This window comes from Oryx dammah, unplaced genomic scaffold (assembly GCF_014754425.2).
Source record: "Oryx dammah isolate SB20612 unplaced genomic scaffold, SCBI_Odam_1.1 HiC_scaffold_4, whole genome shotgun sequence".
Classification (NCBI taxonomy): domain Eukaryota; kingdom Metazoa; phylum Chordata; class Mammalia; order Artiodactyla; family Bovidae; genus Oryx; species Oryx dammah.
In genome coordinates this window covers 77,561,937-77,587,538 of record NW_024070188.1, presented here as the reverse complement: position 1 = coordinate 77,587,538, position 25,602 = coordinate 77,561,937, and the positions used below count along the sequence as shown (strand labels likewise).

General features: G+C 41.9%; 1 protein-coding gene across 2 annotated transcripts in view; it reads left to right on the top strand.

Moving 5' to 3' along the window:
• IPCEF1 (interaction protein for cytohesin exchange factors 1) overlaps positions 1–17,886 on the top strand; it is a 77,695-nt gene extending 59,809 nt beyond the window's left edge. For both annotated transcript variants that reach the window (XM_040238725.1, XM_040238726.1), the window contains exons 8-9: positions 10,031–10,224; positions 16,607–17,886. In XM_040238725.1, coding sequence (XP_040094659.1) covers positions 10,031–10,224; positions 16,607–16,813 — 401 coding nt within the window. In that variant the 3' untranslated portion in view covers positions 16,814–17,886. The remainder of the gene's footprint in view (positions 1–10,030; positions 10,225–16,606) is intronic.
• The last annotated feature ends 7,716 nt before the right edge of the window (positions 17,887–25,602 follow it).

Below are 25,602 nucleotides of genomic sequence, written 5' to 3'. Positions count from 1 at the left end.
TCCAGACTTACTGGAGCGTGTGTGTCCCGTCAGAAGCACACAATAGGCTGAGTACGTGGGAGGTAGCAAGAGAGGAGTGCGTGCATTTGGCATCATCTTGGAAAGGAAGGAACTAGTAACCATTAGTTAGAAGTGTTGTTTTGTCTTTTGCTCATGTCAACAAAGATCTTGTTAAAAAAAAATACCATCCCTTTCTTGAGTCTAAATCATTAGATTATTAACCTAAGTTTGGAGAATGTTTTATGTCTGACCCCTTCAGACATTCTGAGCGAGTCTAACAGAAGTAAAAGGTCGCTAACATTGACCTCAAATTCCTACCAATTCAATGTGTGACATACTGATGCTTTAGAGCAAGGATTCTGGGATCCTCCTTTGAGCAAGCCAGATTTTTTTTTTTAATTAAGCTATGGTACAGAGAAAGAGATGCTGCTTTCTGGATGAGTCTCAACTTTCTGGTTGTAATTTCAGTCCCCTTCTCTTCCAATGAACTGAGACAGGTTCTATGTGATTAGCTGTTGGGGAGCAACCCAGCCTTGCTACTCAAAGGATGTCCAGGGACCAGCCATTCTGACATCACTGAGGAGCTCGTTAAACATTTAAATCTCAGTGCCTGCTGTCCTGGACTGAATCAGAAGCTGCATTTTAACAAGATCCCTAGGTGATTGCTTATTAAAGTTGGAGGAAACTCATTGAGAATTGCATAGGCCTGCACAGCGTGGAACTGAACTCTTGTTCCTAATTTTGCATCGATTTACATTTTGGAAAGATTGCGTGCTGTTTTTCAAGAATCTCTACATTTTTTCTCATCTGTAATATAAAAATAGTTTTCATCTTCCTCGGCAAGGAACTTGTGAGGCTTGATGAGATAGACTACAGTGTGCCTTATGAGAAGAAGGAAATTAAAGTCCTATTATTTTATGTGAGAAGACTAAAATATGCACTTGAGAGGAAGGAGAGCAATTGCATGGGAAACACTTGATTGTCAGACAAAATTCATTTTATTTTGCCACAGAAGACAAAGGAGGTGAAGATAATGAACTTGGCTTCTGTTTACAGTGGGAGAGAGACCAAATGCCTTTCCTGCCAATCATTTTTTGTTATTTTGCTCTTTTTATAATCTGGTAAAATAAGGGAATAATCTAGTGTTTTCTAATATGAAATTAGAATTTAGAAAAGTATTTACATTAAAAAAGATGAAAAGGAGATTTTAAAAAAATGCCACTTTATTGAAAAACCTTTGAAAGGTGTGGAGGTAGCCCTGTAAGTTTAGCCAACCAGTGCATTTAAAGAGATAGTCTTCATGTAATGATTAGTAAGGACTTTCATTTCTGCTTTGAGGTCAGGTGCAAGCTGTCTTTGATATGCTTGTACCCTTTGGGTCCTTTTTTGTCCTATGTTCCTACTTATCATCTGCTTCCATTTTTATTGGATTTTCTGTTTACGGTCCTGTGAAGACCTAGGCTCCAGCCATTAGCAACAGTAAAATAGAGTAAAATCCCCATCTCGGTCATGGACAAGGTTGGGTCACAGGTCTTACCCCTGAATATCTAGTAATATGTTGTGTATTCCACAGATTATTATGCAAAAAAAGCAATCAGGGTGTTTTCTTGACTCTTAACATCATCATTTATTATTTTCTCATCTTTACCTTTGTGAGTGATTCTGGAATCAGATAATTACAGGTCAGACATACAGTCTTCAGGTCTCAGGTTTCTTTTGAGGAGGGACGAGGAGATGAGAGGTAGAATGTAATGGTAATTTGAATTCATTTTTCTCCATTTTTCCAGAAGCTTAAAACTTTCTTTGAATATCCTCACTCCTTACTACTATCTCCAATTTCTAAATGAACCCCAATGAAAAAGTGTTTGTTTTTTGAACATTGTTTGGTCATTTTTTAGGTAAATTGTATTAACTTTTTGTAACGGCAAAAGGTCCACTTTACCTGCGTATTAATTTGAAAGTTCCACTGTTTCTAGGAGGAGCAAGTCACACACACATAGACAGTCACACACATCCTCATGGGTAGTCCCTGAAGTTTAATTTAGAGAAGGAAATGTGGGGGGGAGAGGGAGATAATCTGTGATTTTTTTTAACTTGAAGGTAATATATATTCATAAAATATATTAAATAATATAAGATTATCCAAATAAACCATCTTTTTTTTCATTTAAGGAATGTACTTTATGCCATGCTATTCCAAGCTCCTAAAGCTTATTTTCATCCTTACTGATTTACTGTCTGTCAAATTAGAAATAAGATCTTATAATCATTTTGCTCTGACATAATTACAAATTAACGTGCTAGTCAAAAATAATTATATTTTCTATCACAGTCTTTAGTAGCACAACTGAGCATCTTGGTGCACACAGAGAAAGTAATCATTCCGTTTATTTTTGTTGTATACTTATTTTGCTGATGTCTTAAAGTTTGTTAAATACATATTACTTTAAAAATACTGTGGTATTAGAAGCTATGTGAAACTGTTAGTCACTCAGTCTTGTCTGACTCTTCGCAACTCCATGGACTGTAGCCCACCAGGCTCCTCTATCCATGGAATTCTCCAGGCGAGAATACTGAAGTGGATAGCCATTCCCTTCTTCAGGGGATCTTCCCAATCCAGGGATGATTGAACCTGGGTCTCCTTCATTGCAGGCAAATTCTTTACTGTCTGAGCCACCAGGGAAGCCATATATCCAGCCTTTGTTTGAAGCAGAGTCCTGCCTGCCTATCTGTAAAAACAGATGTATAAAATTATTGTGATCTTGTGGGACTGAAAACTTGTGGAGTCCTCAATGCTAACGTTACCCTCTAGGAGTCAGATGTCTTTTAATTTCAATTTCTTAACACTTTCTAATGTCTCCAGCTTAACTCCAGGACTGTTACCAAGCTTAGAATTTTTCCTATGCAAACGTGATCAGATATCATGATAATCTTATTAAAGCCAGTTCAGTTCAGTTCAGTTGCTCAGTTGTGTCCAACTCTTTGTGACCCCATGAATCATAGCACGCCAGGCCTCCCTGTCCATCACCAACTCCTGGAGTTCACTCAGACTCAAGTCCATCAAGTCAGTGATACCATCCAACCATCTCATCCTCTGTTGTCCCCTTCTCCTCCTCCGCCCAATCCCTCCTAGCATCAGAGTCTTTTCCAGTGAGTCAACTCTTCGCGTGAGGTGGCCAAAGTACTGGAGTTTCAGCTTTAGCATCATTCCTTCCAAAGAAATTCCAGGGCTGATCTCCTTCAGAATGGACTGGTTGGATCTCCTTGCAGTCCAAGGGACTCTCAAGAGTCTTCTCCAACACCACAGTTCAAAAGCATCAATTCTTTGGCACTCAGCTTTCTTCACAGTCCAACTGTCACATCCATACATGACCACAGGAAAAACCATAGCCTTGAGTAGATGGACCTCTGTTGGCAAAGTAATGTCTGCTTTTGAATATACTATCTAGGTTGGTCATAACTTTTCTTCCAAGGAGTAAACGTCTTTTAATTTCATGGCTGCACTCACCATCTGCAGTGATTTTGGAGCCCCCCAAAATGAAATCTGACACTGTTTCCACTGTTTCCCCATCTATTTCCCATGAAGTGATGGGACCAGATGCCATGATCTTTGTTTTCTGAATGTTGAGCTTTAAGCCAACTTTTTCACTCTCCTCTTTCACTTTCATCAAGAGGCTTTTTAGTTCCTCTTCACTTTCTGCCATAAGGGTGGTGTCATCTGCATATCTGAGGTGATTGATATTTCTCCCAGCAATCTTGATTCCAGCTTGTGTTTCTTCCAGCCCAGCGTTTCTCATGATGTACTCTGCATATAAGTTAAATAAGCAGGGTGACAATATACAGCCTTGCTGTACTCCTTTTCCTATTTGGAACCAGTCTGTTGTTCCATGTCCAGTTCTAACAGTTGCTTCCTGACCTGCACACAGATTTCTCAAGAGGCAGGTCAGGGTCTGGTATTCCCATCTCTCTCAGAATTTTCCACAGTTTATTGTGATCCACACAGTCAAAGGCTTTGGCATAGTCAATAAAGCAGAAATAGATGTTTTTCTAGAACTCTCTTGCTTTTTCCATGATCCAGCAGATGTTGGCAATTTGATCTCTGGTTCCTCTGCCTTTTCTTAAACCAGCTTGAACATCAGGAAGTTAATGGTTCACGTATTGCTGAAGCCTGGCTTGGAGAGTTTTGAAGATTACTTTACTAGCGTGTGAGATGAGTGCAATTGTATGGTAGTATGAGCATTCTTTGGCATTGCCTTTCTTTGGGATTGGAATGAAAACTGACTTTTTCCAGTCCTGTGGCCACTGCTGAGTTTTTGCTGGCATATTGAGTGCAGCACTTTCACAGCATCATCTTTCAGGATTTGAAATAGCTCAACCGGAATTCCATCACCTCCACTAGCTTTGTTCATAGTGATGCTCTAAGGCTCACTTGACTTCATATTCTAGGATGTCTCGCTCTAGGTGAGTGATCACACCATCGTGATTATCTGGGTTGTGAACATCTCTTTTTGTACAGTTCTTCTGTGTAGTCTTGCCACCTCTTAATATCTTCTGCTTCTGTTAGGTCCATACCATTTCTGTCCGTTATTGAGCCCATCTTTGCATGAAATATTCCCTTGGTATCTCTAATTTTCTTGAAGAGATCTCTAGTCTTTCCCATTCTGTTGTTTGCCTCTATTTCTTTGCATTGATCTCTGAGGAAGGCTTTCTTATCTCTTCTTGCTAGTCTTTGGAACTCTGCATTCAGATGCTTATATCTTTTCTTTTCTCCTTTGCTTTTTGCTTCTCTTCTTTTCACAGCTATTTGTAAGGCCTCCCCAGACAGCCATTTTGCTTTTTTGTATTTTTTTTCCATGGGGATGGTCTTGATCCCTGTCTCCTGTACAATGTCACGAACCTCTGTCCATAGTTCATCAGGTACTCTGTCTATCAGATCTAATCCCTTAAATCCATTTCTCACGTCCACTGTATAATCATAAGGGATTTGATTTAGGTCATACCTGAATGGTCTAGTGGTTTTCCCTACTTTCTTCAATTTAAGTCTGAATTTGGCAATAAGGAGTTCATGATCTGAGCCACAGTCAGCTGCTGGTCTTGTTTTTGCTGACTGTATAGAGTTTCTCCATCTTTGGTTGCAAAGAATATAATGAATCTGATTTTGGTGTTGACCATCTGGTGATGTCCATGTGTAGAGTCTTCTCTTGTGTTGTGGGAAGAGGGTGTTTGCTATGACCAGTGCCTTTTCTTGGCAAAACTCTATTAGTCTTTGCCCTGCTTCATTCTGTACTCCAAGGCCAAATTTGCCTGTTACTCCAGGTGTTTCTTGACTTCCTACTTTGCATTCCAGTCCCCTATAATGAAAAGGACATCTTTGTTGGGTGTTAGTTCTAAAAGGTCTTGTAGGTCTTCATAAAAACCCTTCAACTTCAGCTTCTTCAGTGTTACTAGCTGGGGCATACAGTTGGATTACTGTGATACTGAATGGTTCGTCTTGGAAATGAACAGAGATCACTCTTTCGTTTTTGAGATTGCATCCAAGTACTGTATTTCAGACTCTTTTGTTGAGCATGATGGTTACTCCATTTCTTCTGAGGGATTCCTGCCTGCAGTAGTAGATATAATGGTCATCTGACTTAAATTCACCCATTCCAGTCCATTTTGGTTTGCTGATTCCTAGAATGTCGACGTTTACTCTTGCCATCTCTTGTTTGACCACTTCCAATTTGCCTTGATTCATGGACCTGACATTCCAGGTTCCTATGCAATATTGCTCTTTACAGCATCAGACCTTGCTTCTATCACCAGTCACATCCACAACTGGGTATTGTTTTTGCTTTGGCTCCATCCCTTCATTCTTTCTGGAGTTATTTCTCCACTCTTCTCCCATAGCAATTGGGCATCTACTGACCTGGGGAGTTCCTCTTTCAGTATCCTATCATTTTGCCTTTTCATACTGTTCATGGGGTTCTCAAGGCAAGAATCCTGAAGTGGTTTGCCATTCCCTTCTTCAGTGGACCACATTCTGTCAGACCTCTCCCCTGTGACCCGCCCATCTTGGGTAGCTCCACATGGCATGGCTTAGTTTCATTGAGTTAGACAAGGCTGTGGTCCTAGTTTATTGTGATTGACTAGTTTTCTGTGATTATGGTTTCAGTGTGTCTGCCGTCTGATGCCCTCTTGCAACACCTACTGTCTTACTTGGGTTTCTCTTACCTTGGACGTTGGGTATCTCTTCACGGTTGTTCCAGCAAACCGTAACCGCTGCTCCTTACCTTGGATGAGGCGTATCTCCTCACCACCGCCCCTCCTGACCTTGAACATGGAATAGCTCCTCTAGGCCCTCCTGCGCCCTCGAAGCCACCGCTCCTCGGACGTGGGGTAGCTCCTCACGGCTGCCGCTCCTGACCCCGGCCGTGGGGCAGCTCCTCTCAGCTGTGCTCTGTGTGCTGGTTGCAGCCACCCGTGCTTTATTGAGATATATTTCACGTATGCATGCTTGTTCAGTTGCTCAGTTGTGTCTGACTCTTTGTGACCACATCAACTGTAGTCCACCAGGCTCCTCTGTCCATGAAAATTTTCAGGCAAAAATACTGAAGTGGGTTGCCATTTCCTTCTCCAGGGGATCTTCCTGACCCTGGGACTGAAACTGTCTCTTGCATCTTCTCATTGGCAGGTGGCTTCTTAGGCATACCATAAAATTCACACATAAAAAACAGTGCAGTGGTTTTTAGTATATTCATAGAGTTGTGCAACTCCACAATCCACTGTGAAGTGTGGATCACACCACACACAGGAAAACCCCATACACATTAGCTGTCATTCCTGCTTGTCCCCTCAGCCCCAGGCAACCACTAATCTACTTTCTGTCTCTATGGATTTGTTTATTCTGGAAATTTTATTATAAATGGACAATACGGTATGTGCCTTTTGTGACTGGCTCCTTTCACGTCAAAGAATTTTTTGCAGCTCATCCATGTCTTAGTGTGTGTTAGTACTTCATTTCTTTTAACAACTAATACTCCATTCCATGCATGTACCATACTGCAGCAATTGATGAACATTTATTTACACTGTTGCACCTTTTGTTTGTGTCTTTCATGACATTCATGCACAAGTTTTGTGTTAATGTATGTTTTTAATTTTTTTGAATACATAGTTAGAAATGGAATTGATGGGTCATATGGTGGCTCGCAGTAAAGAATCTATTTGCAATACAGGAGATGAAGGAGACACAGGAGCCATGGGTTTGATCCCTGGATCAGGAAGAGCCCCTGGAGGAGGGCATGGCAGCCCAATCAGATATTCTTGCCTGGAGAATCCTGTGGACAGAAGACCCTGGTGGGCTACAGTCCATAGGGTTGCAAAGAGTCAGACATGACTGAAGCGATTTAGCACACGCACACATGGTAACTCTACAGTTAGAATTTTGAGAAACTACCAGATTGTTTCCTAAAGTGGCGGCCATTTTACATTCCCATCAAGGACTTTAATGTTCCGGTTTCTCCACACTTATGTCCTTTTTAATTTAGCTATCCTGGTGAAAGTGAAATAGTATCTTATTGTGGTTTTGATTTACATTTCTTAGCTGAAACTCCAGTACTTTGGCCACCTCTTGCAAAGAATTGACTCATTGGAAAAGACTTTGATGCTGGGAGGGATTGGGGGCAGGAGGAGAAGGGGACGACAGAGGATGAGATGGCTGGATGGCATCACTGACTCGATGGACGTGAATCTGAGTGAACTCCGGGAGTTGGTGATGGACAGGGAGGCCTGGCGTGCTGCAATTCATGGGGTCACAAAGAGTCAGACACGACTGAGCGACTGGACTGAACTGAACTGAACTGAACTGAATGACCAATGATATTGAGCCTCTTTTCATGTGCTTATTGACAAAAGCCTACTTTTGATATCTGCACCAACTGAGCCAAAAAGTCTGTTTTTGAATGTAGTTTTGAATATTTCCCCCTTTTTTTGATATTGTTTTGATAGAAAACAAAGAAGTTTATTGACCATTACTATAATTTAATTGCAAAGTTAACCCAACATCTTTTCTTTCCATTTCATGAAAGAGTACTATGCATGCTTATGGACTTTCTGGTAGTAGAAGGGGGGAAAACATTGCCTAAAGACACTTAATCTTACAAGAGTAAACTGTGAAGGAAGTGGGTGTGCTTAATTTTGATGCTCCTAGACTACTATTGTATGATTTTTTTTATGCCCTTTGGAGAGACTGTTTAGTTCTCCTAAGGCCACGCTTTCTATATGATCCTCTGTCAATCTTGTTCTCAGGACAGGAACCAAATCACATAGGTTCCTGCATGCATAGAAAAAACTAAGGACTGCATGGTAGAAAAAAGTCTTATTGTCTATCTTTCCCAAGACTTTTCAGAGACCAAAGTGAATAAAGGACTGAAGTTCTTAGTAAGAAATTGAAGCAGTGGCAGGAGATGATTTTCTTTGAGTACATTTCTATATTATTTGAGACTCTTTCAGTTGCATATGACTGAAAACAACATCCAGAATATCTTAACAAAGGTAATGGATTGGCTCCCAGGAGCTCAGATGACACTAACAGTATCACCAAGATCCATGTCTCCATTGTATCCTATGGATTGGCTCCATTTTCATGACTCTTGGCATGATTCCTGGACTCTTCCAGGTCATATCATCACATCACTCAGTTTAGGAAAACAAGGAGATTAATTCCCTGATACTCCAAACCGAAGTCTCAGAATTGAGTCTCTTTGGCCCCGTGGGCCTGATCTGAGACCCACGTGCATCCCTAGATCAGACTGTGGCTAGCACGATGGGACTGCCTAAACATATAGGGTCCCCCTGGATACCGGGTAGAGTCACTTCACTGGAAGCATTTGGGCTGAGGCTGGCGAGGCGTGGTTAAGGAAGAGAATGGGGGTGTGTGGCATGAGAAATGATTATTATCTGCTCAAAGCCACAGACCACAGGCAGATTCCTTCTTTCAAAGGGTGGTTCTAGGAAGGAAATTTAAAAGAGATCCAGGACAATGGTTCTCATTATTTAGGGTGTATATTGGTTTGCAAAGGTTTTCCTCTCCCACCATTGTATTTGAGAAGCAGAGAACTTGTTTGGTTTCACATGTTCACAGGTGGAGGGGAATTTTTCCCTAGGATGAATCTTCCCCTGAGGCCCACTAATCTCTGATTTAGATGATATTTGGATGAGACTTAGAATTGACTTAGGGTTTGAGACTTAAAGTTGATGTTGGAATGGGTTAAGACTTTTGGCAATGTTAGGATGAATGAATGTATTTTGCCTCTGAGAAGGACATGAATTTTGGGAGGCTACAGGGTATATACTTCTCAGGTAGTGCAAGTGGTAAAGAACTTGCCTGCCAGTGCAGGAGAGGCAAGAGATACAGGTTCGAGTCCTCTGTGGAGAAGATCCCCTAGAGAAGAGAATGGCAACCCAATCTAGTATTCTTGCAAGAAAAATTCCATGCACAGAGGATCCTGGTGAGCTACAGTTCACAGGGCCACTACGAGTCAGATGCAACTGAGCACACAGCACAGAGGGTGTACTATTATGGGTTCAGTTTTGTCCTTTCAAAATCCCTGTGTTGAAGTCCTAACTGAATTCATCTCAACATCTCCAAAAGTCTGAATCCATTCCAATATCAACTCTAAGTCAATTCTGAGTCTTGCCCAAATATCTAAATCAGAGATTGATGTCCCCCTAATCAATATGACTGGTATCTATAAAAGGGGATATTGGGACACACAGACAGGCACACTGTAAGACACCAAGTGAAGACAGGAGCCCTGCTGCCACAAGCCAAGGAGCCCTCAAAAGCTGGGAGAGAGGCTTGGGACAGATCCTGCCCCAGAGCCTTCACAGGGAACATGGGCTGTTGTGATAAAGTGCCACCAACTGAGTGACTTAGACAGTACAAATGTACATCTCACCACTGTGGAGCCTGGAAGTTTTAGGACCACAGTGTCAAATGTTCTGTCCTTGATTAACTGGGCGGATTGTTATTTTTTTATTTTAATAGAAGAGACAAAAGCCTCCGAAGATGATGAAATGGAGAAGCTCTACAAATCGTTAGAGCAAGCTAGTCTGTCTCCTCTTGGGGACCGACGACCTTCAACCAAAAAGGAGCTGAGAAAGTCCTTTGTCAAGAGGTGCAAGAATCCATCCATAAATGAGAAACTCCACAAAATACGAACTTTGAATAGCACATTAAAGGTAAGAAATTCCAGACTGTGGATGAACTCTGTGGATGTGGGGTGAGAAAATGCTGGTTTTGTGGAGCAATCCATGCTAACCACGGTGTGTTTATGTGGCTATAGAGGGTGAGGAAAGGCAGTAAAGCCAATACAATCTCTATAGGGTGAGTTGACCCTTGACATTCCTAAAGCCCTAGGGAAGGTGGTTTTTACAATAGGCTTTGGTTTTTGTATTCACTCTGGCATAAAATCTCAAATATTAAGCTTTGAGATGGCAAGGATCATGTGTAATTTGTTTTTGTACCCTTCTACCTGAAATAATAAATGTTAGACAGTCTGAGACAGTCGACTGGTAGGAGTACATAGTAATATTTAATAAGATCTTGGGATTTCACCTGATTCATTAAAGGAGGCCATTCTTCTATACTATATCCAGAAGAAAATGTCTACATTTAGAGACAGCAAAGACTTAGGAGACTTCAAGCTGTTGGATTTGAAGCTACAAAACACCATGAGAGCTGGGCAGTGGGAAAGAGATACTTCCTGGTAGTAGGGGATTTCATCATGAGAATAAGGGGCAGTGTACAGGATGTACTGGAGCTATTTCTAGGGCCTCCTGTAACTGAAAGTGTTCTTTGTAGCAAGAGCATCCTGGTTTCACATTTAGACAACAGCATAAACGAGGGGAGGCCAGAAGAGTTTGTAAAATAGTTCTGAATTAGCAGAAGATTTATAGATTCTGAAAAGCCTAGATAGACCTGAAATTTAATTCTGTTTTGTACATGTCCTTTTGTATCTTATGAATGTGAATCCCCTTCTGGGAAGAAATGTCAGCAAGCAAAAAGACAAGGCTACAAGAGATGACTGAGTAACTCTTAGTCAGATGTCCCTGTTCATCTATAGAGAACCTAAGCACCCTAAAAACCTTACTAAAATGAGGCTGAAAAATAAAAGGCAAAGGTACATTTTATTTATAGAAAGAAAACGCAAATGTAGAGAAATTTCCCTAGCATTTAATGATGAAAAACATCACTAGCACTCCTTTCAAAATCAAATATATTATATTCTGTCATCATGGGTTGGCCAAAAAGTTCACTGGGTTTTTTCTTAGGATGTTACTGAAAAACCTGAATGAACTTTTTTTTTTTGCCAACTCAGTATTTGCAGAGTTGTGATTCTCTATGACCTCTTGTTCTTCATGCCCTATAGCCACAGAATCGATGAATCCAACAGATTTTTCTTTTCTTCCCAGGTTTTAGTAATCTACTAACTAGGCGACAAAAATACCCCCAGACATAGCAGCTCCAGGCACGAGACATTTATTGTCTCACAGTCTCTGGGAGTCAGGAATTTGGGTATGGCCTGGTTCAGTGTTTCTGCTTCCACATCTCTCAGGAGGCTATAATCCAGGCACCAGCTGGGGCTATCCACATTCCTCCACTGGGGGAAGGTGTGCTTCTAAGCTCTTTCACAGCAGAGTTCAGTTCCTTACAGGTTGCTGGACTGACGGTCTCAGTTGTTCATTTGTTCGCTGTCTATGGGCTGGAGGCCACCCCCAGTTCCTTCCCCTGTGGGTCTTTTCATAGAGCAGCTCCCAAAGTAGAAGCTGATGTCCTGCAGAGCGAGTGAGGTGAGGAGAGTGAGCAAGCATGGTGGGTCATACCCCAGCCTCAGGAGAGACATCACATTGCATTTACAGTGTTCTATTCATTAGAAGCAAGTCACTAGGTCAGCCTCCCGGCAGTCAAGAAAGAATTACAGAAGGGCCTGAATACCAGGGAGCAAGGAACGCTGGATCATTTCAGGGGCTCTCTGCCCCAGCCAGCTGCACTCTCTGAACATCAGTGGAAAGAAGGCCTTTCCACAGATCCCTTAGGCTGGGGCTGATGAGATATATTCCACCTTGTGTATTCCTGTGAACCTCCTACGAGGTTGGAGGGCAGGATGACATGGAAATTGACCTTGTTGAAAAAAAGAAAAAAAAAAAACACCACATCAGCCTCTTCATTAGAGAGTGATCATTTGGTACATGCATGCTTATTCATGTCAGAAAGCTATCAGAATAATTTTCTTTTAACTATCTTAAATTTCTTTTTTTCCATTTATTTATTGGCTTCACTAGGTCTCCATTGCTGCATGTAGGCTATTCTCAGTTGCGGTGCACAGGCTTCTCATCACAGTAGCTTTTCTTGTTGGGGAGCATGGGCTCTGGACATGTGGGCTTCATTAGTTGCAGCCCACAGGTGCAGTAGCTGTAGCTCTCAGGCTCTAGGGCTCAGTAGTTGCAGCACACGGGCTTCGTTATCCTGGGCCATGTGGGATCTTCCTGGATCAGAGATCGAACCCGTGTCCCCTGCATTGTCAGGGGGGATTCTTAACCACTCCACCACCAGGGCAGTTCTGTCTTTAAAACTCAAGCTGTTAGGATAGTGGTCACCTTTGAGGAAAAGGTGAAGATATAAACTGGGCAGGACCACAGTAAAGCTTTTGAAGTGCCAGGGAAGAGTCTTTCCTCGACAGTGACAGTGGATACACAAATGTGTTATTTTTGTGATGATTTCATTAAGCACAGACTTTATATGTATATTTTGCTCTGTGTATATTACATTGCAATATAAATGTTTATTAAAAAATATTTCAAAGCTGGAGTGTGGACAAGCAAAAAAAAAAAAAACAGTTTCATGCAGAAGCAAGCAAACTATTTTAATAACAATGTTTATAGTAGTGTAGGCACATGCCAGAAATAAAGAAAAATCTTTGCACTGGGATTGTATTGGAATGACTACTCTTTATGGAAATTCTTTAGATCTTTAAGAGTCTCCGAGAGATCCACCTCCCCTGACTTTTGGCTAAGGCTGTCTTTATTTTTAAATGAATGATTAATGAGTCCAACTGAAACTTTCTCCAAAAACTATCCTCACTTGTATCTGAAGGGGAGCAGACCTTTCTTTGCCCAACTGCTCTGGTAGAATCCATTTCCAATGCTTAGATCTTGATACAAACCATGCACTGAATAGCTGGAGTGGAAAAATGAAAGGATGGTATTTTTCAGAACTCTATCAGACCCTGCCTGCCAGAAAACCAGAAGGCTGTCATAAAAGTAGTTCAAAGCATTCAGCGAGCTCTTACTCTACAGGGGAGAAGCAAGGCTTTTGCCTGATGCTCTTGACCCTGGGTTGCCAAGTTTAGGAAGGAGCTCAGAGAGTTTTATTGTTTTGCTAATTTCCTTCCTCTCTATTCTTATCTACAGTTTTTTTCTTTTATCCATAAAGGAACTAACACAGACTTGAGCTGAATGGGAAGAAATTTGAATTATTTAGAGCTAGAAACTATATGAGAAGTGTTAGCCCAAAGTTGAAGAGATCCTTTCCTAAAACCTTTTATCCCCTTTAGAGGGGTGGTGAATTCATTTTTGCCTTGAAAAAATCAGTTTTCCAAATTTTGTTGATTTGCCAAGATCTTAATTAATAATTTCTTCAATAGCATGTTAGGATAGCTCTCTGGACAGATGTCAAGATTTCTTAAGAATGAAGTAAAACTCCTTAAAATTTTTTGGGGTGGGAAAGATTGTTTTTTGAAGTGTTGATGTTAGACTCAGAGAGAAAACTGTCTTGGCTCTGCTTGACTTTCTAGCAATCCTTCCTGGTTACCCACTTAACTTACTAACCTTTCTTTCCTCTGTTTCTTGGTCTTGGCCAACCTCCTTTTTATTCCTCTTTGGTTACTTTCCTTCTGCACAGTTTTCCTCGCCTTCCTGAAACCAAAAAACATCTTTTAACCTCTGTTTATCACCATACCCTTGCTTTTGTGATTCAAAATGATAAATCTCACTACTCGGATTACTATGTGTATGAACCTTTTCTCTTGAACTCCATGTTATTCTGGTCAATTTAGAAACAGGAAAAGAAGAAGACAAGAAAATATAATAAAACACTCCAAATAAAGCATAAGTTAAAGCTGCATGTAGAGCACAAACAATACATTCATGAGCCAGTGGGTCTGAAAGAGCAGGCACAAGGACACTGTAAACAGAAGAATGGAACAGGGAAAGGTGTCAAGGAAGGGCTTTTATGATGGGAAAAATAAGAGCATACGAGTGTGCCAGTGAGAATGATCACCTGGAGAGGGGAAACTGATGCGTCACAGGAGAGGGCTGAGAATTGCTGGAGCAAATTTCTTGAATGTACGAAAGGGCATGCTTTTACAAGCAGAGAGACGGGTCTTGCTGGAAGCACAGATATTTCACCCAAGTGAACAGGAAGGAAGGCAGCATGTGTTTGTGCTGATGTAGATAGAAGGCAATAGGAGCTTGGGAGAACTACGCTTCTGATTGTTTCCATTTCCTCAAAAAAAATAAAGAGTAGGGTCATCAGCTACTGGGGAGGATTGGGGAGGAGATCTGAGCAGAAATGAGAAACTCTGAAATAGTTATTTAGGGGAGTGGGAGAAAAAAGGGATGAGAAAACACAGGTACTGAATAGTAGTGCAAGCCCGCTGAATGGAGTGGCCATGCATTTGAACTTTGACCAGTAAGCACAGTAGTGAATGTTCTTTTTTTTTTTTTAATTTATTTTTTATTTTACTTTACAATTCTGTATTGGTTTTGCCATACATTGACATGAATCACCTGTGCACATCCTGCCCCGGATCTAGCAGAGATAGTTCATAACCGAATGTCTACCTGGCCCTCAGCACTGTGTGAGATACGGGGAATACAGGAATGAATAAAATATGTTCCTTGTCGCCTTCCTTAAGAAGCTTTAGAATAGATGACGTGATAGACCCATGAACATCTAAGTGTGATGTGATAAGTTCTAAGAGGGTTCCAAGCAGTGGAAGGCATGCAAGCATGAAAAAAGCTTCTCAGTTCAAGCTGGGGGTTCAGTTTTTTGGAGAGCATGATGCCTGAAGTGAATATACATTCATGAGCTGTAGTAAAATCCATTTAAAAAAAAAGAGAGAGAGACTGGGAAATATTCCATGTGAAAATCACTCTAGGAATTAGAGTCCACTAGGTGAAGAAGTGGAGAAGGAAATGGCAACCCACTCCAGTATTCTTGCCTAGCAAATCCTGTGGACAGAGGAGCCTGGTGGGCTGCTGTCCATGGGGCTGCACAGAGTCGGACACGACTGAAGCGACTTAGCATGCATGCATGCCTTGGAGAAGGAAATAGCAACCTGCTCCAGTATTCTTGCCTGGAGAATCCCAGGGACGGAGGAACGTGGTGGGCTGCCATCTATGGGGTTGCACAGAGTCAGACACGACTGAAGCGACTTAGCAGCAGCAGCAGCAGCAGGTGAAGAAGGGTGAAGAAGGTCTTCTGTGTGACATGTCCTGGGGTGGTGAAGCAGGATTGTATGGGGGAGAAAACCCATGTCAATACTCCTAGAGAGGAAAGGAAGAAGCAAGTGGAGAATCGATAAAATGGGCTCATGTCCGTGGAAACTTGGGCGAGAAGGGGAACCATTAAGAGGACTCAGAATTTCAGGGGGACTCCCTGGATTGTCAGACAGAGGAGGGACACAAAGTGGGGACTGGGGCCAGGAACCTCACTTGGGAGGCTGTAGCAGCAGATTAAGGTTGATAGGTGAGACTTTATATCCCAAATTGGGATTATGGTCACAGAGGTGGAGGAAGCAGGAATAGGTTTGCGATAAATGTGTTAGGCTGAGAAATCTTTTTTTTTTAATGTGGAGACTGATACGTCTTATGTTTCATTCCATTCCTTGACCACAGAAAAGTCCCCTAACCTGAGACAGACATTTCAGAAATGTGTGTCAGTGGTTGCAGAGGAGGCAGGGTGAAATGATATGAATAGACTATTGGCATCATTGAAATGCACATTGTTTGGATGGAAGTTTAATGATATCTTCTTTGAATAAAAAGATAGCCTACCTATTTAGGCTGTATACATTGAATAAATGTGTGAAATTTATTTAAAATTAATACAATTTAATAGAAAATTAAAAAGAGACATTTTGTACTGTCTTATGTCTTAGGAAAAGTACTGTGTGGTCAACAACTTGGTTATACAGTTATCCATTCCAGGAGGAATAAAGCTCACACTGAGATAGAAATATGACTGTGATGTGGAATACTGGATTAATCAGGAAATAGTGACACAGGAGACCTTGGTTTTGTGTCCAGTTCTTCCCCCAAGCCTTGTGTGGTATACTTACCTCTTTGTGCTTAGCCTATGTAGGGCAGGTGTCATGCGATATCTCTTAGGATTGTTGTAGAAATTTGAATATTAGTGTGTAAAAACACTTTGATAATTTTACAGTCAAGGTATATGTGCCTTTATTGCAAAAGGCTGAAGATGGTTTATTGAAGTTAAGATAGCTATCACATCTCACCCTCCTCTCTCTGTGTGTCTCTTTTTGTTTTCCAACTTGGACAGTGTAAAGAACACGACCTGGCCATGATTAACCAGCTGCTGGATGATCCGAAGCTGACAGCCAGAAAATATAGGGAGTGGAAGGTCATGAACACCCTGCTGATCCAGGACATCTATCAGCAACATCAGCAGAGGCGAACCCCCACGTCTGCCTCCGAAGGCTCCCCCCAGAAACCACCTTCCTCTGCCCGCCTTGAAAATTCTATTTGAGAACAAGCCAGGATGCTCTCCCCTCCTGTCTTACCCCTCAGGCAACTCTTCAAGACGTTGCGAGAGCGTAACATTTTTCCTTGTAAAGGAAAACTGAAACCCAGTTCCTGGAAACACCAGGTCCTCCTGGAAGGATGCGGTTGGGATGGAAACAAACGATGATGCTGCCTCACCAATTTCAGTGCTCCCATCGGACTGGAGGGATGGAGTTCAGCTGAGAAAACAGTGTCTGTGTTCCTTCTGGAACCCCCGACCACGTGGGGTTCTAGGTGGGATATGCGAACCATATTGTCTGTTTCTTGTTCTTAAGAGAAGGACAGCATTCCACGGGCAAAAGATCATTTTTGATCAGGGATACTTCTTCATAGAAATATTCCGTTTTCCAAAAGAAGAATATACATATTCCATCTGGTTGGATAGCTGAGTTCCCCAAATCACCTTTTGAGTGGAGGAATGCTTTCTACAGAGCACCCAGAGCAGGACAGATGTGGTATTGTGGAACCCAAATTCCTTGCCTTTGGTCCAGAATGGTGGTGCCTTTCCCACGTGTTGAGAAATGCTTCATAGCAAATGGTGTATGGGAATACTCAAGAAAGAGACGTGTTCTGTATTCCACTCATTCAAAGGACAACATAATATTTTCACACTTTATCCGGGTTGGGGTCGGGGACCTGACTCGTGTCCTTTCCGCAGAACAGCTAAAGACAGCTCTCTCATCACACTCAGACACCTCTATTCCGACCTAAGCTTTTCTGAACCAGGACATAGTAATACATCCAGCGAGGAATGCTTCCTGCTGTTGCCCTTGGGTGTGGTAGCTATGCATAGTATAAAGGTACATCCAGGGAGTTCCTTGGTGGTTCAGTGGTTACAACTCCATGCTCGCAGTGCCGAGGGCCCAGGTTCAATCCCTGGTTGGGGAATTAAGATCCCACAAAAAGCACAACATGGCCATTAAATAAATAAATGTGTATCCACGATCCCCAGGATCCATATTGACAAAGTGATTCTGGTGTCTGAAATTTACTCCAAAAAAAAAAAAAAAAAAAAGGAGTTAAAACATGATTGTTTTATTTTGTATGTTTATGTGTCACTGTGTACTGTGTGAATAGCTATCTATAATATGTTTGTTATTTAAAGATATTTATAGAAGTTCAGATTACTAATGTCTTAAAAGAGGCTATATACTATGGTATGTTTTGTTCAGTATATATTTCAAAGTATATACTTTTTGCTTGAGAAAAATAGAAATACTATGGCTACATTGGAGTTATGATATTGCACTATAATGTCTGAGGAATGCTCAGGAATCTTGTGGGATAAATGTAGGGCATGCATTGCTAATAATAATCTTTATTTTCTGGCTTTTCTCCCTGCTTCTGTCTCTGTTTCCAGAATGCTTAGGTTTCTATCTGTTGTAAACCATTCTCCTAACCAGAAAAGGACTTTCCTCTTACATCATCCCTTCTAGTAAATACACTTTAAGGTTTATGCCATTTATGCCCACACATCCTAAACCAAATGAAACACAACTAATTCAGTCTTCTGAAGACTATTAGACTAATACCCTTAAAGGGAACTCATTTATTAGAGAAACAAGAGGCAAGTCTCCACTCACTAATCATCACCATGAATACTTCTCTCCATAAGAATAATCGCAACACATCAGAGACCCATTTCATCCTGACCTCCAGCAAATTGTCAGCACAACCTCATTGGCGTTGTAGTGTCAGAGTGTGTGGCTTGACATTCAAATGGAAATAACCACCAACCCCCACTGAATTTTATCTGCAAACTAAATGGAAATAGTTGTTGAAAATTTCCCTAAGCTTTACTAAGAAGTCTTAATACTTTGTAAACAAAAAACAACTTTAGCATTAAGAAGGGAAACAAACAAACAAGAAGCATGTTGTAATACTAGAAGCTTCTGAGAGATAAAGGCCATGCTGGTCAGTTTGACCCAGTGAGCATTTAGGTGCTGTTGCCCTAGGTGGAACTGTTGACCCTGAGAGAAGGAACCATTCAGGTCCTCAGGCTGGACCCTGAAGCTTCTGGTTTGAAGGCTGGTGTTTCATCCTCTTTACTCTAGAAATTATCATTGATTCTGCCTATAATTAGCAGCATCTAATTCTTCCTGTTTCCATTGTTTCTCCATTTCCCCATCTATTTGCCATGAAATGATGGGACCAAACACCATGATCTTCGTTTTTTTGGGTGTTAGTTTTAAGCCAGCTTTTTCACTCTCCCTTTTCACTTTCATCAAGAGGCTCTTTAGTTCCTCTTCGCTTTCTGCCATAAGGTTGGTGTCATCTGCATATCTGAGGTTATTGATATTTCTCCTGTCAATCTTGATTCCAGCTTGTGCTTCATCCAGCCTGGCATTTCGCATGATGTACTCTGCATAGAAGTTAAATAAGCAAGATGACAATATACAGCCTTGATGTACTTCTTTCTCAGTTTTTAACCAGCCCGTTGTTTCATGTCTGGTTCTAACTGTTGCTTCTTGACCTGAATACAGGTCAAATTCTTCCTGTAATTAGAAGGTGGATTGTTCAGCATTCACAGTGGAAACAAAGTGGTGAGAAAAGCTGAAATAATCATGGAGGAAAGGATATTATGATATATGTTCTTCTGCCTTATTTCTCTTTGGTTTCCAGCACCACCCTATAAATGTCAAACCAGTTTTCCCCAGGTGGAAGTGCTTCAACAGCTTGCAGATATATTCTAATGCTTTACTGTGATTTTTCATTAATATACATGTAACTGACCTTTTCAAGTCCACTGATACCACTCCAATTTAAAGGCAAAATAGATCCGTGAGATTACTTAATCCAGTCTTTCAATTACTTTTCAAGGTGAAGTCAGTAGACACGTTTTTGCTTTGTTTGTTGAAACAGTTACTCTGCAGAACCCCCCATGAAAATTAAAATTGAGTTGCAGGATTTTGCACCCAGCTCTTCTAGATCAGACTCACCTGCTCACTTGTGACTTCCCTTCTGGGGATGTGTTTGCTCTGTGTTCTTTTGTGCTAGGAAGTAGGGGGGGCTGCAACTCTGAGTTCCCACCTTCAGCTGTGGTTGAAGAAGAGGGCAAGAGAAGTGAGAAGAGGGGGGTGACTTTCTTCAGATGTAACGCCAGTAAGTCTCTCTGGGCCTGAAGCCATTTTTTTCTGATCTGAGGGATACTGAGAAAATTGGATTACTTCTGATTTATTCCTGAGGACTGGACCATCTCTGAAATGGATTTGGGGCCATTTCATGTGGGTCTAAGGGGAGATTCCTACACCCATTGCTGTTGTCAAAGTTTACTGTTCCTCCCATACTGATCTGCTGCTGGGCTGGCTGTGGATTGGGGTGTAACTTATCATTCTGCTTCCTTTCCTTCCTTCTATAAAGTACACTGCTTGTAGGAGCTGTGAGATCCTTGGATAAAAGAGATCTGTTGTCAAGGGCTGCGGAACGGCACACCACCATGACCACTCAGGAAGTGGAGAAGCTCTGAGCATAACCGGTCTGAACCAGCGGCACCTGCTGTGGACTAGGATCTGGCTTGGACTCCTCTCTGGGGTGGTTGTGGGTTGGGGAACTGCTCCCCTCCACTGATGCTCTCACTGATTGGACCACTGCAGGATCTGCTGAGTTGTGTGCCTCTTGTTGTGTGGATGTCTGTTGCTTTGAGCAATCCTTAGTTGTGTCACAGTCTCCGTATCACACCCCAGGCCTCCAGCCTTGGACAAAGACTCTAAAGCACACTATTGTGAAGACTCCAGGAAGCAAGCCTGGGAAAGCGGTTGTGCTGGAGTCAGAGGTCAAGGTGAAACGATGGTGCCTTAGATTTAAGCAGCACTTTGTAGTAGTTTGCAAATGGATGTGTTTCAGGTTCCCCCTCCCTCTCCGGAGGGGTCTCTGTAATGTTGGGGCTGGCTGTGGATTATCATTCCTCCTTCTGGCCAAGGAGTGAGGTGCCTTGGGGAGACCCCCACGTGGTGTGGCCAGGACGTGAGCTTGAGTCTCCCTCCTTCTCTGCCTTGTGCAGTGGTGTGGGGACCCAGCAGGTGAACTTGACTGTACATTCCCTTGCACTGCTGTGGGGACAGGGCCAAGGTGGCTTCTCTGAGGTCATCCACCAGAAACCTGAGGGCCCCTGTTCCTTGAGTACAGTCTCTTCCTCATGGCCTGAAAGTTTACTGTTCCTCCCGTACTGATCTGCAGCTGGGCTGGCTGTGGATTGGGGCATAACTTATCATCCTGCTTCCTTTCCTTCCTTCTGTAAATTACACTGCTTGGTAGGAGCTGTGAGATCCTTGGATGAAAGAGATCTGTTTATTTTTCCTTTTTAAAACGTGTCAGGAGATGCCAGACACTGAGCTTAGTGATTAAGGGTTAGGACCTTAAGTTCCTCTGAGTTCTTTTTTATGTAATTATGCTAATTTCCTCAGACAGCCTCTAAATCACAAGTAGTATCACAGAGATGAACCAGACACTTTCAAGTCTTTTGAGGAGAGGCTCTGTACCAGTTCCAGCCATATATAAATTATGGACATATACCTCTTTGTATATCCCAATTGAAAGATAATATTTTGATGAAGTCCACAGAAGATCGAGTGATTAATTTAGGTGCAGAAGGGGGCCACCCAATAGTCACTCTGTGTTGCAAAGCTGCCATGTCTAAATGAAGTTTGAGGATGGATCTCTTTGGTCTAATATTTGATATTTGATTGGGGTTTTCCAATTGGCTTCACCGTCCAATTTTTTTTTTGGGGGGGTATAGTTATATATAGGAGAAATAGAGTCCTAGAAATGTGGAGTGACTGCCTGTCTAGGGTTTTGTAATATGTCACAAAAATGGAAGGCCCCGAAACTAGATTTTAACAACTTGTAGGAAGTGGACTGAGGTGGATCAGTCATCGCTCCAGCCCCCAGAGCTGCTGTCTCAGTGAACAAGATAACAAACTCGTTTCTGTGTGTTGTGAGACAGGAAGTCTTCTCTACATCTTCACCCTTGCACACATCAACACAGACCACAGAGAAAGCGAAGAAGAAATGGATTCTACGTTTTGAATAATACTTCTGTTTCTCGTGCCGTGAGAAGACTTCGCTGCCCTGTTTTGATATTTCTCTACCTTGAATCCAAAAGGGGACGCATGCCCCAGGAAGATGATGAACATCTCATCATAAAGCCCAGGATTTTATTCCACCACGTCTTTTAACGTCCTTGCATGATGCGGATGTGACTTTGTGCACTGCATGATTTTGGGGGCAAGATGTTAATGTCGAAACGGTACCTTCAATCTCATTGCAGGCTGTCATCTCCCCTCTTGGAACGAACTGAAAAAAAGAGGCATGACTCATTTCTCCTGCTTTCTGTGTTTGAGGATGACTTGTCAGATAAAAATAAAAACAGGAGAAAATATGTCTAGTAAAATGACATGGGAAACAGTGGAAACGTTCTGCTCGTGTTCGTTTTCTGCCCTGCAATGTTGCTTGGTCAAAATAAAAGTTCCCTGGGAAGTATTGAGTGGCTGGGCTTTTATTGTCTACAAAGATTAGGGCGCCCTCTGGTGGCATCTTCAAAACAATAGCTTCTAACGATTTTTTTTTCCCTTTGGTGTTTTTCTTTTTATCATTATTATTATTATTATTATTATTTTTACTTTACAATATTGTATTGGCTTTGCCACGCATCAACAGTAATCTGCCACGGGTTTATACGTGTTCCCAATCCCGAACCCCCCTCCCACCTCCCCCCCCACCATCCCTCTGATTTTTAAATTTTTAAATGGAAGAATTTAATAAAATTCTATTAAATTTGTTGAAATCTATTTCGACAATAACTCAGGTGGCCTTCTCCAGTGGTTCTCAGCTGACAGGTTTTCTCGATACAGAGGTATTTATACTTTTCAAAATTGTTGATGCACACAATTTACCTCATCATTGTTATGTACCCACATCTTGTTTAGAGAATCTTAAAAATCTGCAGATTACAAAAATTACAACCAGTAGCACATAAGCTCCTTAAAACACATAAGATATATCCGTGAAAAAGGGACAATGAAAATATTGAAGTAGCATCATAAATTGCCTTTATTCCGATCCACTGATGAAAGGAGGTTAGTTTGCAATGAACTTAACGCCTCCTTGACTTCTGTATACACAAAGCGTTTATTTTTTTCCTCTCTGCCTCCACATTTTCACTTTACATGCCGAGTCCCATCCTCTTTTTCCTCCATCTGCCACCAGCAAGTCTGTCTAGGCTCCCACACGGACGCAGTAAAAAATTATTCTAGACCAAAGGGATTATCCAAAGGCATCGATATAGCATGTTCTTGATTTCCAGAACAATCTTGCATTAGTTTTCTGTTGCTGCTGTACCACTGCAAATGTAGCAGCTTAAAAATGTGTTTTCTTCCACTTGTGGATTCAGAAATTTGATACCCATTTTTCCGCAAGCTAAAATCAAAGTATTGTCAGAATTGTGTTCCTGGGATTGCCCTGATGGTTCAATGGTTAAGGATACACCTGCCAATGCAGGGAACACGGGTTCTATCCCTGGTCTGGGAGGATCCTACTAGCCAAGGGGCAACTAAGCCTGTGCGCCACAACAAGAGAAGGCACCTCAATTAGAAGCCCGCACACTGCAACTAGAGAAAGCCCTTGCACAGCCAAAAATAAATTAAAAAAAAAAAAGAGAGAGAGAGAGAGAACTGTGTTCCTTCTGGCGTCTCCAAGGAAGAATGCCTTTCCTTGATCTCTCCAGGTCACCCACATTCTTTGCTTCTTGGATATCTTCCTCCATCTTCAAAGTGGCAACACTGTATCTCTCTGCTTCTGGTCTCCCTAGTGAGAGACCCTCTCCAGACTGGCTCTTTTAAGGACCCTTGTGATCATGTTCAGCCCACCTGGGTTAATGCAGGCACCCTTCTCTGTTTTAATAAACCTGAATACAACCTCCAACCTTAACTCCTCTTTGTACCATATATGCAGATTCAGAGATTCATGGGTATCATTCTACCATGTAAATCTGCTGACTGTAAGCCTCCATTTCAAATATCCTGTTTAGTCCCCCTGAACCATCGATGTCTTCCAGAAATTTCAGAATGTCTAAGTTTTAATGACAAGCACAAAATCCTTTGTCATACCGTGTGATGAATTTGGTTTCATCAAAATATATTCACTATAGGAAAAGTATTAATCCATCTTTATGAGAAAGGGGGAACATTTTCTAGTTTTTAAACTGACACATACTCAGGTGTGACAGGTACAGGAGTTTCACAATTCAATCAAGTTTTAACAATACCTGTAATTAAAGACAAAGCATTAGAAAGTTGCTTTTGAGAATTGAATATTGTTTAGCAGAGGGTGACTTAGGCCTCGAATCATAGGTTTATGAGCTGCTCCATGCCAGGTCCCAGCTTGTTCTCACAGGAAAGAGTCCCAGTGAGTCTAGTGAATCCATGATGATGTTCAAATGTACCAAAAGGCATAGAATTTCCATTGATTTCGGCCCTTGTAAATCACCGTCTGAGTACTATATTTGTCTTTTCTCTTTGAACAACCTAAACAAGCCTGTCTTTACAGGTAACCCCTTGATGCTGGTCTCTTTGTTTTTCCAGCCTCATGCTTTAGGAACTCATAAGCACCCTGCCTGCCCTGAAGTCTCTGATGAGTGTGTGTTGGCAGTTCTGTTCGGAGCAGGTGGTGTGGGGAAGGGACAGAACTCCCAGGCCAGCGGGGTGCCTGGATGCTTCACTAGTTGTTGTCCTGGCGCCAAATATTATTGTTGTGGACGCTGTGGAAGCCAGCCCAGACCCCTTCACTTGTCCAGAGTTTTCATGCCTCAGGATTTGCAGTTAATAGCATCCCCCTTTTCCAGAAAATGGTCCTCAGCCCAAATGAGACCCACTTAGGCCAGGATGTTATTTATGCCCCTCATTCTCGACCAGAGTGGTTGTGGCCAATAAATGCCAAAGCCAGATGGCAACACTTAGCAATCACAAGCAAGGTAGTCAGAATTAGTGCAATGGGCAATAGTGACACCCTGGGGCTGGTGCTGACCATATGGATCTTTGGAGATGGCTAATAGAAAACGAGTCTCTAGACACAAAATACATGGGAAGACAGCTGTATGCAGAAATACCTTCAAGGGAAATTTGATAGGGCCCAAAATGTTGCTGATTCCCAGGAATATTTTCCCTTCCAAATATTATGGCCGCTGGGTTAGGGGAGGGAAGGGAAATATACAGGCCAAGTGATAAATGGCCCATGTGTTCTAATTTCTTTTTTATTCTTTAAAACTTTTGGTTGCACCGTGTGACATGTGGGATCTTAGTTCCCTGACAGGGATTGAACCTGCACCCTCTGCAGTGGATGTATGGAGTCTTAACCACTGGACCTCCAGAGCAGTCCTGCTAATTTTTAAATGTACAATTGGAAATGCTATACTTGGCAGCTGGAAGAATTCTCATATCAGTTTTTTTTTTTTAACCAGTAATAAGTATTGTGGAAGTCTTTGAAGCTACCTCTTTCAGAATAGACAGTAATGAAAACCAACATTGCATCCAAGGGAAACGGCAGAGGTCAGTGGCCCCCGTAAAGGGCTTTAAGGTATAGGAGTAGTGGTGCCCACTAATACTTATTCAATCTACAAGTTTGTCTCTTTAAAAAATCAAGAAGGATCATGGCAAATTATGATGGATTCCTGTTAACTGAACCAAGTTATTACCCACTGTACCTGCAGTGTTTGCTGCGATCTCTTTACTAGAGCAGATTACATCCACAAGCACATAAACC